The sequence below is a fragment of the Gasterosteus aculeatus genome, chromosome 5, assembly GCF_964276395.1.
Source record: "Gasterosteus aculeatus chromosome 5, fGasAcu3.hap1.1, whole genome shotgun sequence".
Taxonomy (NCBI): domain Eukaryota; kingdom Metazoa; phylum Chordata; class Actinopteri; order Perciformes; family Gasterosteidae; genus Gasterosteus; species Gasterosteus aculeatus.
Window position 1 is genome coordinate 12,453,499 of NC_135692.1, and position 21,030 is coordinate 12,474,528.

General features: G+C 46.1%; 1 protein-coding gene across 5 annotated transcripts in view; it reads right to left on the reverse strand.

Annotated features, from left to right (window-relative positions):
• Positions 1 to 21,030, reverse strand: part of LOC120818903 (adenosine kinase) — an 86,589-nt gene that overhangs the window by 15,545 nt on the left and 50,014 nt on the right. For all 5 annotated transcript variants that reach the window (XM_078103451.1, XM_078103450.1, XM_078103453.1 and 2 more), the window contains one exon: positions 6,622 to 6,792. In XM_078103451.1, the coding sequence (XP_077959577.1) occupies positions 6,622 to 6,792 (171 nt within the window). The remainder of the gene's footprint in view (positions 1 to 6,621; positions 6,793 to 21,030) is intronic.

The window sequence follows — 21,030 nt, forward strand, 5'->3', positions numbered from 1 at the left end:
ATGAGTGAATGCTGATCGTTGTGCGCTTGCTTTAAAAGTCTCCTGTAAAACTTTTGAAGAGGTTACATGTTGAAGCTTATTATCCAGGAAAATACAATAAACATTTGGTTGCAGGCGCCGCAGACGGGGTCAAGTGAGCAAACTGCTTTCTTCTCCACAAGAACGGGGGACCATACACTCCTGCGTATAATAAACATATGGGCATTCGGCCTGCTCTATTTACCCCCTAATGAGAAACAAAGATCTGCTCTGGGGGGACTAGCAAGCTTCAGACAATGAAAAACCCAGAGAGCGAGGAGAAAAAAAAAGAAAGAATGCGCCTGGAATAATTTGAACCATTTGTGTGCACAAGGGATGTGAGAGCTTTGTCGGAATAAATTGGTTGTACAAAAATTGAGATGATGTCCAACGTGTTGATGTGGCATAAAATGGCCATTTGCCAAATGAAAAGCTGCATGGAGGGCAGAGGCCGTTCAACAAGGAGGTTTAATCATTTCACATTTATGCACACAAATAACACGTGATTTGCACTACTTGCATCACACAGTAAATCAGAAAAACAATGATTCCATTCAGTTGTAGTGGGAGCAATGGGCAGATTGAAATAAGCCTGTAAGTTTCATTATCTATGGTAGAAAGCAAATTAATTTGGTATTGTACGCCTGGTCATTTTGTCTTTGTCCCTTTCTTATACGCTTCTTCTTACCATGAGGAAAATTGGGTGAGTTCCCCAAAGGACGGTGGAAAACATGACCGCATAGCCTGGACGGTGGGAATACAATCATGAGAAGACAAAGGCCAGTCCTCCTGCCAACTCTGTGCGGATAAGAGGATTGGAGATGGGGAGGGAGCAACAACCAGCCAAACTAGCATAGCAGCAGTGATTCGGGCGGGGAGGGGGGAGGGGGGGGGGAGCAGGGGGAGGGAGGCATGAGGGTTGAAAGGCTATCTGGGAAGCCCGCCGGTGTTCACATTTTTTGCGAATCTCTCCGGCAACAAGCTGATATCCTGCAGTCTCTGCTGCCGGGACAGAAATACACCGGCCTGAGCTGCAGCAGAACGTGGGCACTATTGATCAGTTCGCGGCGCAATATCTCCTCTTACATCCATAATTATTCTCCTTCAGAGGACCCCGGACGTGCGGCCGGGACGCCTGACCGGCAGGACGGCTGCTTCTCTATCTGCCTCCATGTCAAAAAGATGCTGCGTGGTCTCACATTTCACGTTGTACTGCCAAAAGACCCCCCCCCCCCCCCCCCACTTCTCTCTCTTAACCCAGGCATTTTCAAATATTTCATGGTTCAATCTCAGAGCTGGGGAAGGCGGCTTCGGCACGGGACAATTACAGTGGTTAGTCGGGCTCCTCCGGTGGAGCCATGCTGGCTCCCAAAGTACCATGACTCGCACACAGACAGGCCAGGAAAAACAGAGGGATGTTGGAGGGGGTCATTCTTCTTCCATGCCGAGTCCTCTCTTTGCCTCCGCACGCATAAGGAGCGGCACACGGTTTCATTGAAGCGGCTGAAGCATCTTGTAGTGACCCTTGTTTTCCCTCGTGACCCCCTTAAAGTGAGATCATGTGACTTTTGAAAGAATAAAAAAAACACAAGCTTCCGTTGCATAATAAAGGCCGCATTTATAAGCAATGAAATGCTCCCGTGTGAAGTTATATGAACTTTTGCTACTTGAGGCCCATCAACAATAAAACAAGTAAATCTCAGGAGCCGTGTCCTGCCGGTGGCGTGTTTCAAAGCGGCCGCCCATTCACTCTGCGGCTTGAGCGGGCACACGTATTGAAAAGGTTTTGTAGGCTTCCTCTAATGCATAAGGACAAGAACCACTTTCTGACTGAACTGTTGGGTTCCTCATAATGTAAAATAAGATAAAAATTCATTCACCGGTATTACAAAACGTGTGTGTTTTAATTGACTTATTTTTAATGAAACGACGGGATAAACATAATGACCACGTGGAAATTGCAGCTAAATGCTCTTCCTAGAGGGTTCCTCCGCTTGCATGTGATTCGGTGGTTCCCAGCTAGTGGTTCATGGACCGAAAGTGGACCACAAGTCCATTGTGAGTGGGTCACAAGTGTGTGGGTCAACTTTAATCCAACAAAGCTGCGAGATTTCTGCGTTATTGCCATCAGGCCGGTTTACTTTTTTTAGGCTGTAAAAAATTGGCCGTGCAGCCAATTGAGCAACATTTTAATAGTCTTGCTTTTGAGAGCCATTAAACTAATGTGAGATGAAAGCATCTTGCATCATCTCCGGGTCCTGGGGCTGGGAACCATTGTTCTGGCAGACAGCAAAAATAAATACATAAATAAAAGAATGAAAAAATAAATAAAACAAGGTATAATTTTGAATTCAGCAAATCATCACAGCTAATGTGCGCTATGACTCACCATGACTCTACGTCATACTGAAGGTTAATGTACTCTGGCGCTGAGTGGAAGGCATGTGACTCACCACGGAAATAGCATATTCAATTAAAATGAAGTTGTGAAAGACACAGAGGAGAGCGGCAGCTAATACTTCTTCCCAATGACACACCGTGATTGTTCCGCCTCGCCAGCTCTGCGGTCGGTGTTCATCCTCCCAGTTGGCCTGTGGGGCCTTGTGAATAAACACACGGAGGTTAATGTCTCGTGTTCTGCCCCGCTCTCTGCCGACAGCTCCGACAGGAGGAGAACGAGAAGAGCCTTAAAGGAAAGCTGTTTGGGTAATTCGCTAATCTGCCTCTCACATCTCATTCTTTTAGGCAGTGGAACGGGATATTTCCCTCACGCTCCCGTTGAGGGGTACATCTCGAGTATGCGATGGGTGAGCCGTTCGAGGGAGGACATTTTTCCCGTTCTCTTTTTCTTCTTCGGTTTGTTGCAAGAACACCCCTCAAACCCGGTGGGGTCTTCGGTGAACTCGCCATCACCCCACGCTTACTGACAGCGCCAAGAACGTACTTCCACGATCCCTCTCACGTCACCGAGGCGATAAACAGCCACGGGCTTCGCCACAGAGATAAGGCTTCCGAGCAGTCCATCAAACAAACAAAGAAAATAAGGACGAATCTGGAAAGATGTTAAGCAATGACGCTACATTGCCCTCGTATCTCTTCTGCCTGCCTATTTTTCCATCCACACTAACACACACATATACTTGTACACCCACTTCAGCCTGTCCTGGAAAAATCATTAGAGCCCCCACCACTCACGGCCTGCATGCAGATGGAGAAAAATAGGGCTGTCAGCCAAAGCGCCTGAGGGGCTTTTCATGACAATAACCTTCTGTAGTGCTGCTTGTATCCCTCCACCTAGATCAGGCAGAGGTGCTGGGGGATGGATGGGGGAAATAAGCGACATAACCATACAAAATATTAGGCGAGGAACATTCACACAAAGTACAGAGGAGGAAGACATCCGTGTCATTTTGCTCTCATGGCCTGGAGAGATGGCAGGCTAAATGCTCTTTTAAAACAGCTTGAACATTGAAATGATGATGGCTCCTTTTGCCTCGGCAAAGCACATTAATACGTAGCCGAATGCCATTTCCACTTTTGTTAAATGGCTCACCTATTGAGTATTCAATTACAAAGGCTGTCTCTCGCTTGGAAGACGGGGCTGGGACCCATAAAAATAATCTCCCTCTGAGTGCGGAGCTGCAGAACGCATTGGACAGCAACGCAAGGCGTGAAGAGCTCCTGTATGGGGGTGGTATATGTAACGGTAATGGCATGGGAATGAGGAGGTTGTTGGGTATTGGCTGTGGGGCAAAAAAACCAAGCTGCTCATCTGCGGTACCATTTTGTTAAGGGAGCACATTTTTAAACCATTTGCAGGGTTAAAAAAAAAAAACCCTACTGAATCCCGGCTTTATAAAACATCAGTCAGGGTGATTGATTCAGTCTTGATTAATCGCTCCATTTGTCAATGATAGGCCTAAAATTCCACAATACAAACCCGCCAATAAAGCTCCCCCCCTCCTTCGCCCCATTCTGTGGTTCATCTCTTATGCTCAAATAGTAAAAGCAAATTGTGGCTAATTTCATCGACGAAACCACTGGCATGTGGTTTTTCCAGCGGTAATGATTCACTCATTCGAGCCTAATTAACTGCAGCCATTAAATGGAGGGAAATGTAATGCCCTGGGTTCCATGTCAGGTAGTCAGAGGAGGACAGCACAGAAGGACTCAATTAGGCCTGTGCTGTTCCCGGCTTATCACGCGACATGTTTGCCAATTAAACGGAGTAGCGTCTGATGTCTGTGCACCTCTGTCGGCACCATCTCAGGCCTGGCAAGCGCTGAAACAGCGTCGCGAACCTCTGCACACACCACCCCCCCCAGTGAAGGAACAGACACTACACCATGCCTCGAAAAGGCAGTAATTACAGGATGGATGGGAGACTGTTATATAAGTAAGGAGACTGCCGATAGGCCAGGCAGGGCCTGCTGATGCCGAGTCTCAAACAAGTTCCAGCAGGATCGAGTTACCAAAGGTGTTCTCAGTCAGGAACAGAGAAACATTTCAACATCAGAGGCAGGCTAAAACAAGGGAAGAAACGAGGCCATTGACCTTTTTTTCGGAGTCTGCCGTGTGACTGTTTTAGAATTTCAAACGATCAAACGAGAATTGCGATCCGACTGAGATAAGAGCCCAGTCATGACAAACAACGCAGCGCTCGATTCTCAAAAAACTTCAATCCTCCCTAAAATTATTATTAGTCCCTCTCGAAACAGGCGTCCTTACAGCTGCTTTTAACATATTTCCCCAAGTGTGCTCCTCCCTGCATCGTGACTCAGTACGAGTGGGAGAGGAAGGCAGAGGCAGGCAGACACATTAGCCTTCCCTTATGGCACACGCTGCAAGGCAAAAGGAGTCAGTCAGCATGATCCTGACTGTCACTGACTTGTTGTGAAAGCATCGCGGGCTGAGGCTGATCCATTACTTTCGGGGGGGGTGGGGGAGTTGGGCTGAGAGGACGGCCAGCGGGGCTGGAAGGGGTGAGGGGGGAGGCGTGAGGCAGCCCTGTTGCCCGTCACTCACCATGCACCACTGCATGACCGCCAACCTTGTCTGCCTTGTGCACAATGGGAGGTCTTGGGCTCGACTGTGTGAGCAGTCGTTCCCGCTCCGTCCTCCCAGCGGCCGACACACAGAAAGGCCAAAAGGAGTCAAAACACTCTGGACAGACATTAGTCCTATATGCACCCTGGAAGACCTCACTGCTTGAAGCCTCTGAGCAGTGAATATCTGCTCTGTTTCCCCACTGAGTCTCGTATTTCTGGTGGTCTCAGACGGGTTCAATTCTCCTTCAACAAACATGCATTGCAATTATCCGGGAGTCATTAAACTGTAATGACTGGAGGTGTGGGCAAACTTCTTAAGCAAACAGTTACAGTACCAACCACCCAAAAAATACATAACGCTTGCAAAATGCACACCGTGGTCTAGGAGACAAGAATCGTTCCTCACAGCAATTAGGGAGCAAGAGAGGGATGTGCATATGTAAAAAGGAGGTCTTATGTTAGGAGAGGAAGGGAAAGAGGAAAAAGCTGAAGTCAGCAAGAGCAATAAATCCTCAAATGCTGAGCAGTTTCTTCCAGTTCAGTCCGGCTCTGTGGAGCTCATCTTTAACCCGGAGACGGGACTCTGTTTAGTAGCTTTAGCCGTGGGGAGGCGAGTCCAGTCCAGTGATCAAGCCCCCCCCCCCCCCCGGACCGTTCAGTTTGCCCAGACGGTGCTTCCAAGTCCAGCTCAGCTGGCCTGCTAGAGGACGCTTCCCGGCAGCGCCACGGTCGGTTACCGGAGCTTGACCTCCAACCAGATACACACTTTCACAGTGGGGAGAGAAATCGATAGATCAACCGGCACGAACCGGTGACGCAATTGAGATGAATGATCAGCGAGCTAATTCTTATTCCTCTCTATACGGGGCAGTGATAAGTGAGAAGTTAAATGGATAGCGAGGAGGAATGAGAGCACTGAGTGGAGCGGAATGGTGGAAATGACATTTTGAATTTGCTTTAAACAAGGTGAGAGGATATACAAAGTATAAATCACTCAAAGAGCACACACCTCCACCAGGACCACACAATCTTTGGAATATGTTGTATATAACGGAAGATATTCAGCATTTACGTGGCTTTAGACTACAGACCTTTCTCCGTGTACATCAAATAGGCCGCATCTACAACTAATTGGAAAGGGTAAAGCATATAAAAGTCATTCAATTGTATTCTAAATTTGGTCGAGATTAATTGAAATTTGAGTAACACAAGCTGTACTTATAAGCAGCAGGACCTTTAGCTAAATGCTCATTTCCGCGTCCCTCTGGCAGGTATAACGTTTAAAGTGTCCGCCCTCTATGTTTAGTTTCTTCGCATATTCATTATTTTTGACATTTAAGTCACAACGGCCAAACATTCGACAACACAGGCTTTTGATAAATCTGCACGAAATCACCAAAAGCCATAACAGACGATCACGACCGAAGGCATAACCTTGCTTGTCAAGATAGAAATCAGCATGCACAAAGAAATGTTTTAAGATACGTTTTAAACCAAACAATGTGTTGGCAAACGGAACATTTGTCCTAAAGAGTGCGCGTCTTGTTTCACTTACCGTCTCGTTGCCAAACAAGATGTCGACGTAAGGCATGACCTCCATCAGGGGCTCTTTGAAGAACTGGCTGATGAAAGGTGCTGAGAGGTTCATGCAGAATATTTTGTTGTTATCTGAAGCGTGCTTCGCCACTTTCATGATGGACTCCGGGGAGACGGTGAGGAAAAATCCCTGAAAATAAGAAGAATAGTTACTTGCAGCTGTTCGACTGACCTCAACTGGATCAGATGAATTCATGTGTAAGGTGACATTGCACAGGCAGTGTTATATGTGTAAAGTAGGTCTGTCAATAGATTTTAAAACTAACTAATTATTATTAACTAATTAATCGCACATTTTGAAAGTAATTAATTTCGATTAATGGCGCTTAATTAATGTTGTTTTAAATGAATGTTTGTTTTCTTCTAAAGACTAAATCTTAAAAGTATTGAGTAATCACTTTAGAAAGCGAATATTTTAGACACTGTTAATGTTATTTTAAACACAAAACTCTACACATTTCAAGATGATTGAAGGGAGAATTCCACCGGGTGGAACATGTTGAACTAGCGACTCTTCCTGCTGTCCTCGTGCACTTTGCTCTCAACTCTCCATAATTTAACGGCTGTGTTTGAAGTGCCAAAAATCTCCCCACATTTAGCCAGAACATTTTCAAACCGTGCCTTTTAGGGACACAGTGGTGGTCCCCTGCAGAACGCGTGTGCCACGCAGGGTAATGTTAGATGTTGCGTTGAAAGAGGCCTAGCAGCTAGCTTAGCCTAGCAGCTAGCTTAGCCTAGCAGCGAGCTTAGCATAGCAGTGTTTTAACTGGTCCGTTTGCCACTCAACCCACTTCTGTTTGACACGTGGAGTAATTCCTTTGCACAGTTCTCTGCTGTATGTCGCGTCTCTGTTTTACTTCCAGAAGAGCTTTCCATCTTCATGTAACTGACTGCAGCTGGCGGCTGCTTCGATTTCCGATTTACTTCCGGGAGTAAACAAACTTACGTTAACTAACTTACTTTTTTGCATTAATCTCGTCCACGTTAATCACATAGATTAATGCGTTTATGTTGACAGCCCTACTGTAAAGACAGACGGAATGGTGCCAGAATGGACTGAAGTAAATACTTTAAATGGCTAATTTGCGGGTTTAAAAGGTTTGAAGTCCTTCTTGGGGTGACAAGGCTGTAGGTGTTGTGGAAATAACACAGGAGTTGACTGAGAAGGAGAAGGGGAGTAAAGAAAACGGTGGTGGTGCTCAAACATTCATCTGAATGATTTCTCAGAGCGTACACAGGACACAAGGACAAAGAAGAGGAAAAAGGGCAAGAAAAAAAAAAAATCCACCCAGGACAAAGCCTGTGGCCGGGCTCCAAGGCTCATACTGGAGGAAGCAACGTGCACGTATCCGATGATAGGAGCGAACAAAAGTCTCGTCTGGACTCTCCTTACTTGGAAACAAGAGAGGCAGGTCCACTCATTGTGTGAATGAATACAAATCAGGTAAGAAAACACCTTTGTGTTTCAGGTGGAAACCTGAAGCGAGACTCTCCCGCGAGCCACACAAAAACACTCCTCCTTTGATACTGATCTTCTTAACCTTGTTTTTCAGCAACAAGCTTCCCTGTAAAACCACGGTATCACAAGGGGGGGTAGAGAGGAGAGGATGGTCTCACCACCTTGATACATTTAATCTGGCCCGAAAAGCTTCCATTAAAGGCTACGGCGCAGTTCTCATTAAAGCACAATGACATTTTCGGCGGCGGAGGAGCGACCTCCATGAAAAACGGGAAAGGGCATAATACCGATGAATAGAGGGCGACTGTGTGGTCAATCAAGTGAACAAGGGATTACAATAAGCAGGTGAGTTCTTTATTACGCATTCGTGAGGTCATTCTCCCTCTCTTCGAAGACACATTGTGTTTTTTTTTTTTTCCTCCCTCAGAAACGTCTTTAAGGCCAGCGTGCAGTTGCTGTGTCACGGCCCCGTCCGTTAAAAAAAAAAGGGTTTCCAATGGATCTGGGAGCACAAAGGGAACGCACTCAGGCCTAATGGCCCATCACTGACCCTGACATTTTTCTTTTGTGCCGCGCCAACGTGTCAGAGGAAGGAGAGATTGTTTTCTGACACAAATGATTTTTTTTTTTTTTTTTTCGGTAGTTGAAAATAAACTGTCATGGTTACCGTAATGTTAACACTGATCAAAGGCCGGCGGCTCGATCAAATATCCTGAGGGTTGGTGAACTTTAAAAGCCGCGCCACAGCTTCTCTAATCACATACCGGCTCTGTGTAATTTACTTCTGGTCTCGCTGCCACTGCCAGTGCCATCACATTAAATAGCTCACCGCGGTAATACATCTGCTGCTTACTGAACAAATTATATCCGTGTAGCTCCCCAAAAACAGTCTCCTGCACTCGATTCTTATTTGAGCCCTATACTCCATTTAAATGCTACAATAAAGCAAGAGACACAAGCAAGGAGCATTAAATTGCAAACTAATCTTAAAAGTTCAATAAATATATGATTTTTATTGTCGGTCCAGTTAGACAATGACAGCATAAACAGTCTCACACGTTACGTATGAGGAGTTTGAGTGTCAAATAGGGCTGATGCAGGTTTCACTGATGTTATATTTAGAGTGTACTGTGTACATCTATGATGTAAGGCCGTCCTCTGACACAAACCACTGTGGGACACCCTGACATGTGGCCGACAAACATCTAATTAGTCATCTTAAGTCCATATCTATCAGTACACATGTAGCTCCATACCTTCTGTCAATAATCAGTTTTGATGCAAACATTTAGAGCAAATTTAAATCATGCAAGAATCGTGTTCATTAAAAATCACACATGCCAATTTTTTTTTCCACCAGTGTCCAACTTTTGCGGCTCCAGTGGCTTGTGGGAGAAGGAAAAAAAAAAAAGCCTCAGTTCCAGTTTCCAAATCCCAGTTCCCATCGGTGGTCTCTGACGAGTACGAAACAGGAGAACTTAAGTCTTTAGTACTGCGGTGCGGATCCTGTATCAAGAACGCCAGCTCCAGTTCCCCAGGTGTCAAAGAGCGCTGTGAAGTTGGGGCGACTATCACATTTCCGGGTCAAGATGATCAAAGCGCTGGCTAAACTCCGTACAATTCCCACCAAGACAGATCAATTCAATGAAGCATTGAGAAATGCACTTTTCCTTGCAGACAATAATGCGGGCCGATGTTTGACCCACGTCAAGTGGTAATTTGAGGGAAGAGTTGGAAAGGCAGCGTATTCATTTTCAATGTTTACCCTAAAAAAGAAAGAGGAGGAATTACATCCACTTTGCTCACACAAAGAAATGTCTACATGCCACTCCGGGATGAAACTAGAGGTAATCTGACCATAGACGTCCTAACTACACCTGAGCGGCGCTCTCCCCTGCATTGTATCCGTGTTTTTCCCCGGGGCTGCTCACATCTGAAAAGCCGGGTGTGATGGATGGCACGGTGTCACCGGGCTGAAAATACATCTGAAGGTTAAAAATGATCTATTTTGGGAAGGGCATTTTCATTTGCACCGGCAGCAGAGGTGGTCATGGGAAAGGAAAGGCTTTCTTTTATTTAATTTCCTTCTTCTCGGGTCTATTTTAATTCTGCAGAGATAAGAGGGAGTGTTCCAGGTACTGTGTCATGAAGGTTTTGTCTAACACCTCCCATTACTCAGGAATGATGGAAGGAATTTAAACACCATTGCCACTTGAGGGAAAAGAGTGATTATGGCAGCTGCGCTCGCACAAAATGTCATTAAACCCTGGATCTTAGGAAAGTGTATTCAGTGTGTTCAAGTTTTGTGCGTCTGGCCCTGTACGGCTGTTAGCGTGGACAAGGCAAAGTCCCAACCCGTGGCGTCCCTCCAAGTCCTCCTTGGGTAAACACTGTGATCTCCGTCAGCACCGTTGTTTGTTGGATGCTCCGAATTCCTATTGAGCACATTTAAAGCTGTTCTTATTAATGTGTGTTTAATATAATGGAAATGGCCCCTAACGTCGAATGGAATCACTCACATAGCGATGAAGTATCACTTCACTATTCAGTATCCCGCAGCTCTATAGCTTTTTAAGTCTTTCGGCGCAATTTTTTTTTTTTTGCCAAAAACTGTTTTAGTTAGGTCTCTCATTAGGTTTATTTTAAGTTTTTAGTAAACTCTGATAATCACACTGTGCACTACCGGCTTTTTTACCAAACAGGAGGCAGAAAAAAAAAGAGTTAATGACTAACTGGTGGAAATAGCATTTAGTAACAAAAAAGCCGGATATTTCCCTCAGGACTTGATCAGTATTTGAGGCGATCAAACAAAGACTGGGAAAGGAAAGGGAAAGAAAGGGAAAGTGAGTATTCCACCAAAAAAGCAATTTCAGAGTGCAGCAGACAGAAGTCTCAACAATATTTGATTGAAGTCTGTATCCAGGATGTCAAACTGATTCAGCTTTTAAAAAAATAAATAAGATAGAAGATAAAGCCTTTGGATCACAGCGCAGCGGTGAGCGACCACATCGCCTGACAATCGAGATGGAAGACAAGGATATTAACAACACTGATATCGTTAGCTTAACATTTTCTTATGAATAGAATTGCAATTTCCAGGACAGACGAGTTAAGTAGCGCTTGTAGACAGCAACAAAGTAGAGAAAAGGAAATGCAGGCGCTCGTTCTGGTGATAAATTCCTCGTTGTCAGGAAAGCGCCTGAGAGCGAACCGGCAGGGTTTCAAAGCTCTTCAAGAATCCTCCCAGGCCACGCTATCCCTGTCATTACCATAGCTCGCCCCCCCATCATGCTCTCTAGTGCACAGGGTTCATTACACAGAATTAGATGTCCCACAGATCAGAGCGCACACAGGGGTCACACACTGCTCTCCTCCCCGGTTATCTCCGTAAAGCACCATTGCAAGGTGGATCGATAGCCGGGGTTTGGAGCTTCATTAGCTCAGTGTGACTCCATCTCCATCGAGACACTTCTGGCACGCTACGCCAGAGTTGCAAGATATATTTTACTCTGCGATCCTGAAGGTCCTGCTGTTTTACACACACAAACACACACACACACACACACAAGACCTTTGCACGTGACTGGGGTGGAATCTGTGTCAGCCTCTGGCTCGATAAACAGGAGAAAGAAAGAGGCCAAACAAACAGAGGTAAGTGATAAATTGTGTCACAAAGTGCCTTGAGTGTGGAGGGAAAAAATTACAGGGATGAAAAGAGCTCATTTAAAGATTTTCACTCAATGCCAATGATGTTTTGTATGCATTGAAACGGCCAGTTGGACTCATTTAGGAAACAAGTTAAATTAAACCGGCAGACAAGAGAAATGTGGACCAAGGCTGCAACATGATTCTGCGTCCCCGGCACTTTCAGGATGTTTTCACCCGAGTGCAAGGCAATTCTTGGGCCGCGCTGATAGCATCCGCCTCGCCGTCTTCTTCTCTCTCCCATTAAGAATCATGTTCTGGAGAAGCTTATCAGACATCTAGGAATCCATCCACTTCTTGTGAGGGAGCTGGAGGGAGGCCAACTGCGCCGGGAGGGAGGGCCGTGCTTTTAAAGGCCGATCGGAGATGAGGAAAGGGGGCTATCATTTCAGCCGGGATCTCTAGGGCAACATAAATGTGCCACAAATGCTGGATTTAACAACTGGGCAGAGACATCACTTACTTAACTGCCGCGGTATTCATTTCGTCAAACATTTCCTGCGGTTTAAACCTGATTTTCAAACTAGCGGGCGTTTCACTCCACTCCGATGTCGTGACGGTCTCTGGCGGCGTACGTGAAGGGGAGATGCAGCTAAGAGGGTCGCGGCGATAATTTAAACCTACCTGGCCAAGGTCGCCTTAATGAGCGAGGATAAAACAAGACATTAGAGTCAACCACAAAGCACTTGAGGGGAGCGTGTGTCACAGTATCAGCCTGCAATTTGTACAACCATGAGGGACTGTAATTACATTAACCCCAGACGCCTCCACCCTGTAAAGCATGGGTGGAAACTACTTGCGTGGAGGGAAAAAAAAGAGAAGCTTCCTCACCCCAACTTAAGTTTTTGTTGGCATCACGTTTAATAAATTGGTTTGATTTGAGGCGTATCTCACTAAAAGTAATTTGAGATCAGCTCTGGGGTCTTTTCGAATGGCTGCCTTTTGCTCTCCTGTTAAGCTCTACAGTTAAAAATGTAAAAAAAGAAGGAAAAAAAGAAAATGTGTTGGCCGGGGGAAGAGGCCAGCATGAGCGGGCGAGCGGGATGCCAAGGAATGTACTTAAGATCTAAAACAGACAAGATTTAAAGCCAAGAGCATTTAGATGCCAATACTAATCCAAAAAATAATTCACCGCACAGTACGAACTGACTCTCCTTTTACAGATACCATATGTTACCTCGATGAGGAGATAAAAGTGTAAAAAAAAAAAAAAAGAAAAAAAGATGCCAGAAGAGATGCTTTCTTCTCCTAAAATGGTCGAATCTTGGTATTAAAAAGAAAAACCATGCTTCTCTTTGTGCTCTACCCTCTGCGGTTCCTACTGTTGTTCTTGCCGACATCATTGGGAGATTAGCAGAGAACAAACTATTTGGTTCGCGGGGAGTTAAAACTTGCTAATGCACACACACACTCTCTCTCTCTCTCTCGAGTGTCCTCGTCTGCCACACACTGCACTTAATTAGCATTTTAGTGAGAGGCAGTTCTCTCTCTCTCTCTCTCCTTCAGTACCTCTGGAGGGAAACATCCCTCCGACTCACAGAAAACACACACACACTTATGGAGTCAAGTCGAGCTCCTGCAGTTTTCTTACACATCATGGGAAGGGGAGTTTGTGGGGGTCAATGGAAAAAAAAAATGGGATAAAAGTCTGCAATGTGAAAGCAGATGTCGGGCTTCAGAGTTGTCTCTTCTGAGCTGGCTTGAAAGGACATATTAATATATATATATATATATATATATATGGAACAAATGTAAAAAGCAGAGGTTCAGTGTTGGAGTGTCGACACTGCACAGTGGTTTCCAGTTTCAGGGACTTGAAGAAACAAAATCTCTGCAGACATTCCTGTTGCTGGGAAGTGAACCTTTTCCAAATGTGCCAGTATGCGAATGTAAATGAATTAGTGCACTTAGCTCGAACACCGAAACGAGGAGCCGAGGAGACAATCTTTCACTGTTCACGGGCGGGCCGCTGAAAGCCAGCGCACCAGGTTGGAAAATTACAGGTAATTGCTGAAGCCATTGAATCCAGTGTGGGTTTTGGTTGAAAGACAAAACTAACAAAGCTCTGATTGCTTAAAAGACAAGGGCAGGGATCTTGGAGGCCCTGTTGCTAAGAGTTAATTTGATACATATTTCTCCCCCCTTGAAATGTCTGAGGTACTGGCAAGAGACGTCAAGAGACATAGTGAGAGGGAGGGCGAGACCCCCGCTCTCCCTGCAAATACTATCCATCTGCCGTATTACATTTAAGCAGCATGAGAAGCGAAGGGAGCGCCCTCGCACAATATTGTGTGAAGGCTGTCAAACTCAATGCAGGAGCTCGGTGCCCACTGCTCAGAGCGGAGGACCCGGGGCCGATTCAACTCGGTCCAATAATAACTGCTGACTGAGTGGGCTCAGCAACAGCAGGCCGGGAAACACGTGGCGAAAAAGGAACTTTGAATTTTGGAATGCCAGATTTTTTTTTTAAACCAGATTTCTTGCAAAATTGCCAGATTAGGATTTAAAAAGAGTGGAAAGAAATAATCGATCGCAGCAGGAGGGGTATCAACGTTTCACTTTTCAGCGGATACTCCCGTATCCACCTGATTCCAACGCCGTTCTAAGTCTACACTGACACGAGGAAATGATATAAGAAGACATGAGGAAGGCCTTTTAACTTAATAAATAACTAGAAAATGATTTTCTGTCAACCGTGTTTCTCCCTTTTAGAGCGAGAGGTTAACTCAACTTTGAACCTGCTACAGAATTATGAATCCACAGAGCTCACAGTCAGGTGTGAGTGTCCTCTTCTGTGACAATGTGATACTCGCCAAAGAAATCAAGCTCTCGGAAATCAATTGCCAGGAGGCAAAGAAGTGTGAACTTACATACCCTAAGCCCAATTTCCTTGAAAGTGGAGGACCTAAATCGAATCACGGCGCGCCAATGCACCGTGGAATTATGCAGAAAAGGGAGAGCAATATAAAAAATGACAACTGGTAAGAGATACTGCCAAAGCCAGAAAACTTAAGAGCTTGTTTATTCACACCACGTGTTCTTATCTTTCTGGCCCCGTGACGGTGCTGCAAGTCAGCTCTGATCGACTTTGTTGTTCATTTCCGGGCCGAGAGGGAGGAATATTGAGCGGTCAGAGACGATGTAAACACACAGAAAAAACAGCGCACTCAAAAGGACGTTCGCTTGTCTCTCCCGTGCGTCCGCACGCTCTCTGAAGGCTTCCTAGTTGCTGGGGTATTTAGCCGAGAAGGGGTCCCTATCTGCTCAAACTGGAGATTGCCTTGACAATTCCCCGCTGAGCAGAGAGCGCCCCCCCCCCCCCCCCCCCCCTACCTGAGCACAGCTAATCACAGGCGATGGAAATGCCTCAGCGGGACTTTAAAAAATCTCAGTGATCAAAAGAAGAAAAAAAAAAAAACTTGAAGACTTGAAGTCCCAGAAGGCTTTTTGAAGTGAATGCATGATAATGGCGTTACAAGTTGGCCACCTTGCCCGCGCTCTGTTCTGTTCTGTTGGAGAACTGAAAGTTATTGCTAAGATAGTTTCCTCCAGTGTAGTTTACCAAGAGCTTCACCCACTTGAGAATAGCAGGCTGAGATAAATAACCACAGCCGGGAAATATGAGTCTTTCTTAAGTATCAAACAAACTCCTCAACTTATCTGCATTACAATTAATGGACAAATAGAAATGTTCCTCCTTTACGAATTCACTATTCTCTGCATCATATACATTTACTATTTTACAGTCAAAATGTCAGAAGCTTGTGCAATAGTCTCATTTCAAAACTGACCAAGTGCACCAACCCTTTGTGAATCCAAGGAAACGATCGAGCCGTTTCTTAATGAAACCAGATCATTATGATCACAATATTACCAATAGAGAAAAAAAGGCTGCACTCTGACCAACCTCTTTAGCAGAGACCACAAAGACGACCAGTCCCGCTCCCGCCTCATTTATTATGACGAGAGCCTCTCAGACAGACAGGAGAGCCGTCCTCAGCTTCTACAGGCACATCCATTTTTCTAAAAATGTCAAAGTGCTTGAGAAGTGGGGCGGCCAAAATGAAAAACACTGAAAGTGGAGTGCTATATAGTAAATGTGTGAATTATCCCTAAATAATACAATGTACTAACGATACAGTGCAATAAGCGCTGGGGACTGGAGAATCCACCTCTTCAAAGACAAAAGGTCTCAACTACATTTTGGGAATCCAACGCGCCGGTCTGGTTGAAGAGTATCCATCCGTTAATACACACCCACACGCCGCTACATGAAAAATTACCACTTAACGGAAAAAACAAACTTATAAAGCTGGTCTGCGGGGCGGGAGGTGGAAGGTTGCCTTCTAATTGCTGCGGGGGAAAGAAACCACGTTAGAGTAAACAAAGTCTGATCGATGGTGGGGATTATATCAGAAAGAGCCTTTGGCCTTTGGCCAAGACGAGCAAACACACTGTTCTCTGTCTCTGCCACAGATGGAAAAAATAACCCAGGCAAAATGCTGGTGAGTTAAAAGCATTATATTTCACAGAGGGGAGCCGGGGGAGGGGAGGGGGGGGGCAGATAGAGCGTAGTACAATGCCAGATATGACATGTAGCCAACTATATCACGTCTTGGCTGTTTGTATCAGACAGAAATGCCAGCAGATAAGAGGGCAGTGTTGGGAGTTTGATGGAAGGCTGTCCCGGCTGGGGGCTTTGGCTTCGGGGGTCAGGCTGCATCCCCCCCCCCCCCCCCCCCCCGGCGCCACGGTGCTTGTGTGTAAAACGCCTCCATCACCACACGCACTGGTTCAACGCGCTGTTGGCTGGTCACGGCCCCCCGGGAGAAATGCATTTGATTCCACGCCCCGGATTCAATGTGGCAATTGCAATTCACATAAGCCACTTAAGGAAATATGCAAGGGGAGAGGAAGAAGGTGTAAAACTGAGAGGGGCTTACAAGTTATTGGAGCCTTTTTGAACACGGCGGCTCCTCGTCAGGAAAGGGTTTCCTTTTTTTTTTTTTTCACCCCAGGTCTTGTAAATGAGTTCAATCCATTGCTTTAAAACCCTTGTAAAAGTATTACATCTGAAAATAACATAATTCATTACTGTCAGAAACATGTTTAACTTGAAGATGTAATACGAGCAAAACTGCTTTGGTCTCGGTTGTAAGGATTTACAAAAAAAAAAAAAAAAGCAAGTAGGTATTTGCAAAATGTAAGATTTTTTCAAGATATTCCGTCTGGGGTTGTCATTCAGCACAAAAGGAATACTAATGACTTTCAAAGCCATTTGCGTCAATTTGTGATTTATATTAATAAATGTATTTCTTTCCACACATCCAAAAGGGCTGTCTTCGTCTAAATTTCACCATAATATTCATGTCGATAAGCAGGTGACGACTAGGAGAAAGGACTGATTATATTTGCTAATCCCCAAAAGAAATTAGGCAAGATTGATGAAAGCGTGCATATACTCCGCACAAAGCCTTGGGAGTCTCTTAAAGCCGTTACCATGGTGGTATCCCATTAGAATAACAAACATTTCCCCTGGATGTTTAACATCGCTTCCCAGTGAGCACAGCCCTCCCCAAACCTCCCCTCTCTCCCCCTCTTTCTTTCTCTTTCTCTCTCTCTCTCTCTCAAGCACCTGCCTTCACATTTTCCACTTCTTAAATTCCACCAGTCGCATGGAAGACGAAGGGGGTGAAAAATGAAATGTAGTTACGAGAAAACTTGAGTGCCAAAAAAAAAAGAAAAAAAAAAGGACTTTTCTTCAAACCCGTAATAACTTTCCATGGGAATAGGGAGAAACTTAAAAAGAATAACACTTCCCCTTGATTTTCTACTCCTACCACTTTTTTAAGCAGGCAGTGAATTTCCTGGAGTGATAAGGGCTTAGCCAATGTAATCCTCAGAGGACCCCTCTCCGGCATGCCAGGAATCAAGAAACCTTTCCCTCTCGAAAAAAAAGAGAGAGGGAGGCAACAGTAGGTTTTGGGAACGAGGAGGAAAGAGGCGACCAGCATCTCCCACACATGCTGGCAAATGCAAATTAGCACGTGCAGCCGGACTCGCCTCAGCTGGAGATCAGCAGAGGAATATTGATATGACAACGCAAAGGGGGGGTGGGGGGGGGCTTCCCTCACTCAGACAGCAGGGGCCACCGTGTGAGGCTCTAATTGGCCTCACGCGAGAAGGGGGCCATTAATGTTTCACACAGATTGATTCATTACGGGTTTGCTCAACGGGCCGGGTGGGCCTCGTTGGAAGCGCACCGTCTTGAACCGGTGGCGCGTAAGTCACTGTCGCCGGCGGCGGGACGGAATACATCGTCCCGACCTTTCACTTGGGATATTAAAAAATGGGAAGCCGGTAACATGACTTGCCACACGGCACGACTACTGCTGCTGCTCCTGCATCTGGAAACGCAGGAGAAAAAGGAGAGCGCAATGGTGACAGAACGAGGGGGAAAACATCAATAATTTAGGACTGTCTGTTCGGTCAGGGAACGCCAAGCACCACATCTCAGAGCTCGAGGTACAAACATTCGCTTGATTAAGGAGCTGCATACACAAAATGAAAGGTATCCTGTTTGTATTGCCATGTATAATAGACCTTAAAGTAAAAACAAAGCCATTGACTGACTCTAGTAACTTAGCACTTAGCCAATTAATGGCTTCGCTATCATTACAAACGCTTAAACGTATTATCTACTGTAACAGTTCTGCCACAAGTCATAAAATGTTCCAGCCAAACTCCGCCTCCGTACCCGAATGTGGTTGAACTGACGTTTCTTGCTCTGCGATAAATGCGCACAAATGATTCAATAGACCACAAAAACTAATCTGCCCGTTGAAAAGGCACTGCGGGGTTCACAGCCGCACGGAGCCGCCGAAGCTCACTGGCAGCCATTTAAGAGCCGTGAGAAAGGCAGCTGAGCATCTCAGCTTCTCGCTGGGTGGTTGGTTACATGTGGTTGTCACATTTGCATCTTCAAAAGATGCACACAGACAAACTCAATATGTGTGCGAACGTCTGGGCGGCATGTGGAAAAAATAAATAGAAAACCCCGGTCCTCTGAGTTTTAGACGTCCTTTGTCGGTCGAGCGGTTGCTAAACAAGCCGCTCGGACTGGATGCGCGGAAAAACAAGGCGCCGGCCGTGTCACCGGGAAACGCCGGCTGCTCTGCACCAAACCCAGGTAAATGGGGAGCCATTACACAGCCACAAATATGACGGGAGCGGCATTTGAGCTCCGAGACTCATTGGTGTCTCTCCCAATGAGCGTGCACAATGCGAGCAGAGTGCGCATTGTGCTGCAGATCAGGAGCCTGTTCCTCTGAATCGGTGCGGTGAATTACAAAAGAGGCCTGTGCAAATTAGACGTGATGGCTTCATAATGCGTCTGAAGTGTCGGATTCTTGTCCCCGGGCTGCACTCGCGGATCGGCGCTTTGAACTTCCAATTATTCCTGCCAAACCGCGACGCTGTAAGACAATTCACTCTGGCGTTACGGAACACACAAGCATGCGCTTGATCCATACGTGCCGGGAACACGGATAACCGACTTGGCTTTTAACGTAACGAGTCCTTTTTCCCCCCTAATAAATGCAACTTTTGAATGAGGTGCTGGAAGAAGATTAATATCTGAAGTGTTTGTAGTGGTTTTAATCCCGAGAGAGCGGTTGGTACAGAAGGAGGGCGACCGCAGGGAAACAGCTGTATTTCAAGAGGAACCATCCAGAAACTGCGTTCCCTCATGATGTTCATTTGGTGAGGGAATATTTTCGAGTGCTATCACGGTTCCATTAGATCACAGCGCATAGAGGAGTCATAAAGTAAAACACAAATCCCACACAGGATCTGGCAGGATGTGTGCAGCTGCTGAGCAGATTTTATACTACAATATGACCCTCTTACTTGTGCATGAATTGGCCAGCAATGAAATAAATCACCGTCGCAATTTGGGACACCTCCAAATAGAGTGCAAATGGGTGCCGTTTGTCCGTAACATCCATCCGGGCAGACTAAAAGGCGCCGGGAACCCGGGCGGGATGGCCGGGGCAAAAACTTGACTTGAACCAGAAGAGGTGCCCGGTACGGTTGAAATGGAACCCCGAGAGAGAAGTGGGAGGAAAGAAAAACAGGCTTCCTGTAAACACTGGCTAAGATTTATTCACTCACAGGGCTCAACATTAAAGCGCCTTCTCATCCTTAATTGAGTCTTGTTTATATTTCCCAACAACGGGTGAGTGATATGCAAAGAACGTCTGGTTGAGATGCATCAATAATGTCTCCTCAACTGCGCCGGCTACATAATTAACACACACACACCGACATGACATGGATATGATATGGCAAGGGTATCAGAGGCAAAGAGTTAAGGAAAAGAGCCAGCGAATGCATTTTTCATGAACCGAAGAGATCCCGGGCCAAAGTTCCTCGACTCAATGTTTCAGATTCGGAGAGGAAACGGTGACACGGGGGGGAGCGATGGGTGGGGGGCAAGGGAAGCAAATATGCGGCAGTATGAAAACAAACGCGGGGAATCACGCGCACGCGCATTCAACCGGATGTGTTGTCAGTCTCAGTGATCGGGCGCACAGAGGTGGGCTTTGATCAGCTTTCTGTCTCCCTCTTGGCTATAAAAACCAAACAGCAAATGTGATAAAACGTCCTCTCATTTTTACATTTGTTGTATCTTCAAAGACGCACATCTCCATATCTGATGGGCTTTGGCGTCACTGCAGCTGCTGAGACTTAATAAAAGGGGAAGGCTGGATTTCTTTAAGGGTAGAGTTTTCAATTTCTCAAACCATTTCCCTTCAGATTGGTGGAGCTATAAATACCCTCAAGGAAAAAAAAAAAAACCACACAGGTGCAGGGAGGAATTCATGTTGCAGTTTATTTCGGACCGGGCTGCTCTGCCACTTGGAGAGGGGCCTTGCAGGGGCCATTCCTCCTCATTCAAAGCCATTACCACCCCGCTGTCACTGTCAGTCTGTCCCCTCACCGATCACCGAGCGGCCCCGCGGCCCGTCTCAGACCTCCCAACTAAATCACATTGCACCCACAAACGCCGGGGGCCCGTGCAGGACCTACCGTACCTAATCTGATCTGTCCATCTCCTCTGTCCATACACGGGCGCGTCGACCCGCAGGGCCCCGGGAAGGCTGAGCATCGCAACCGTGTGCGGCGGAACCAGAGTCGGCAATG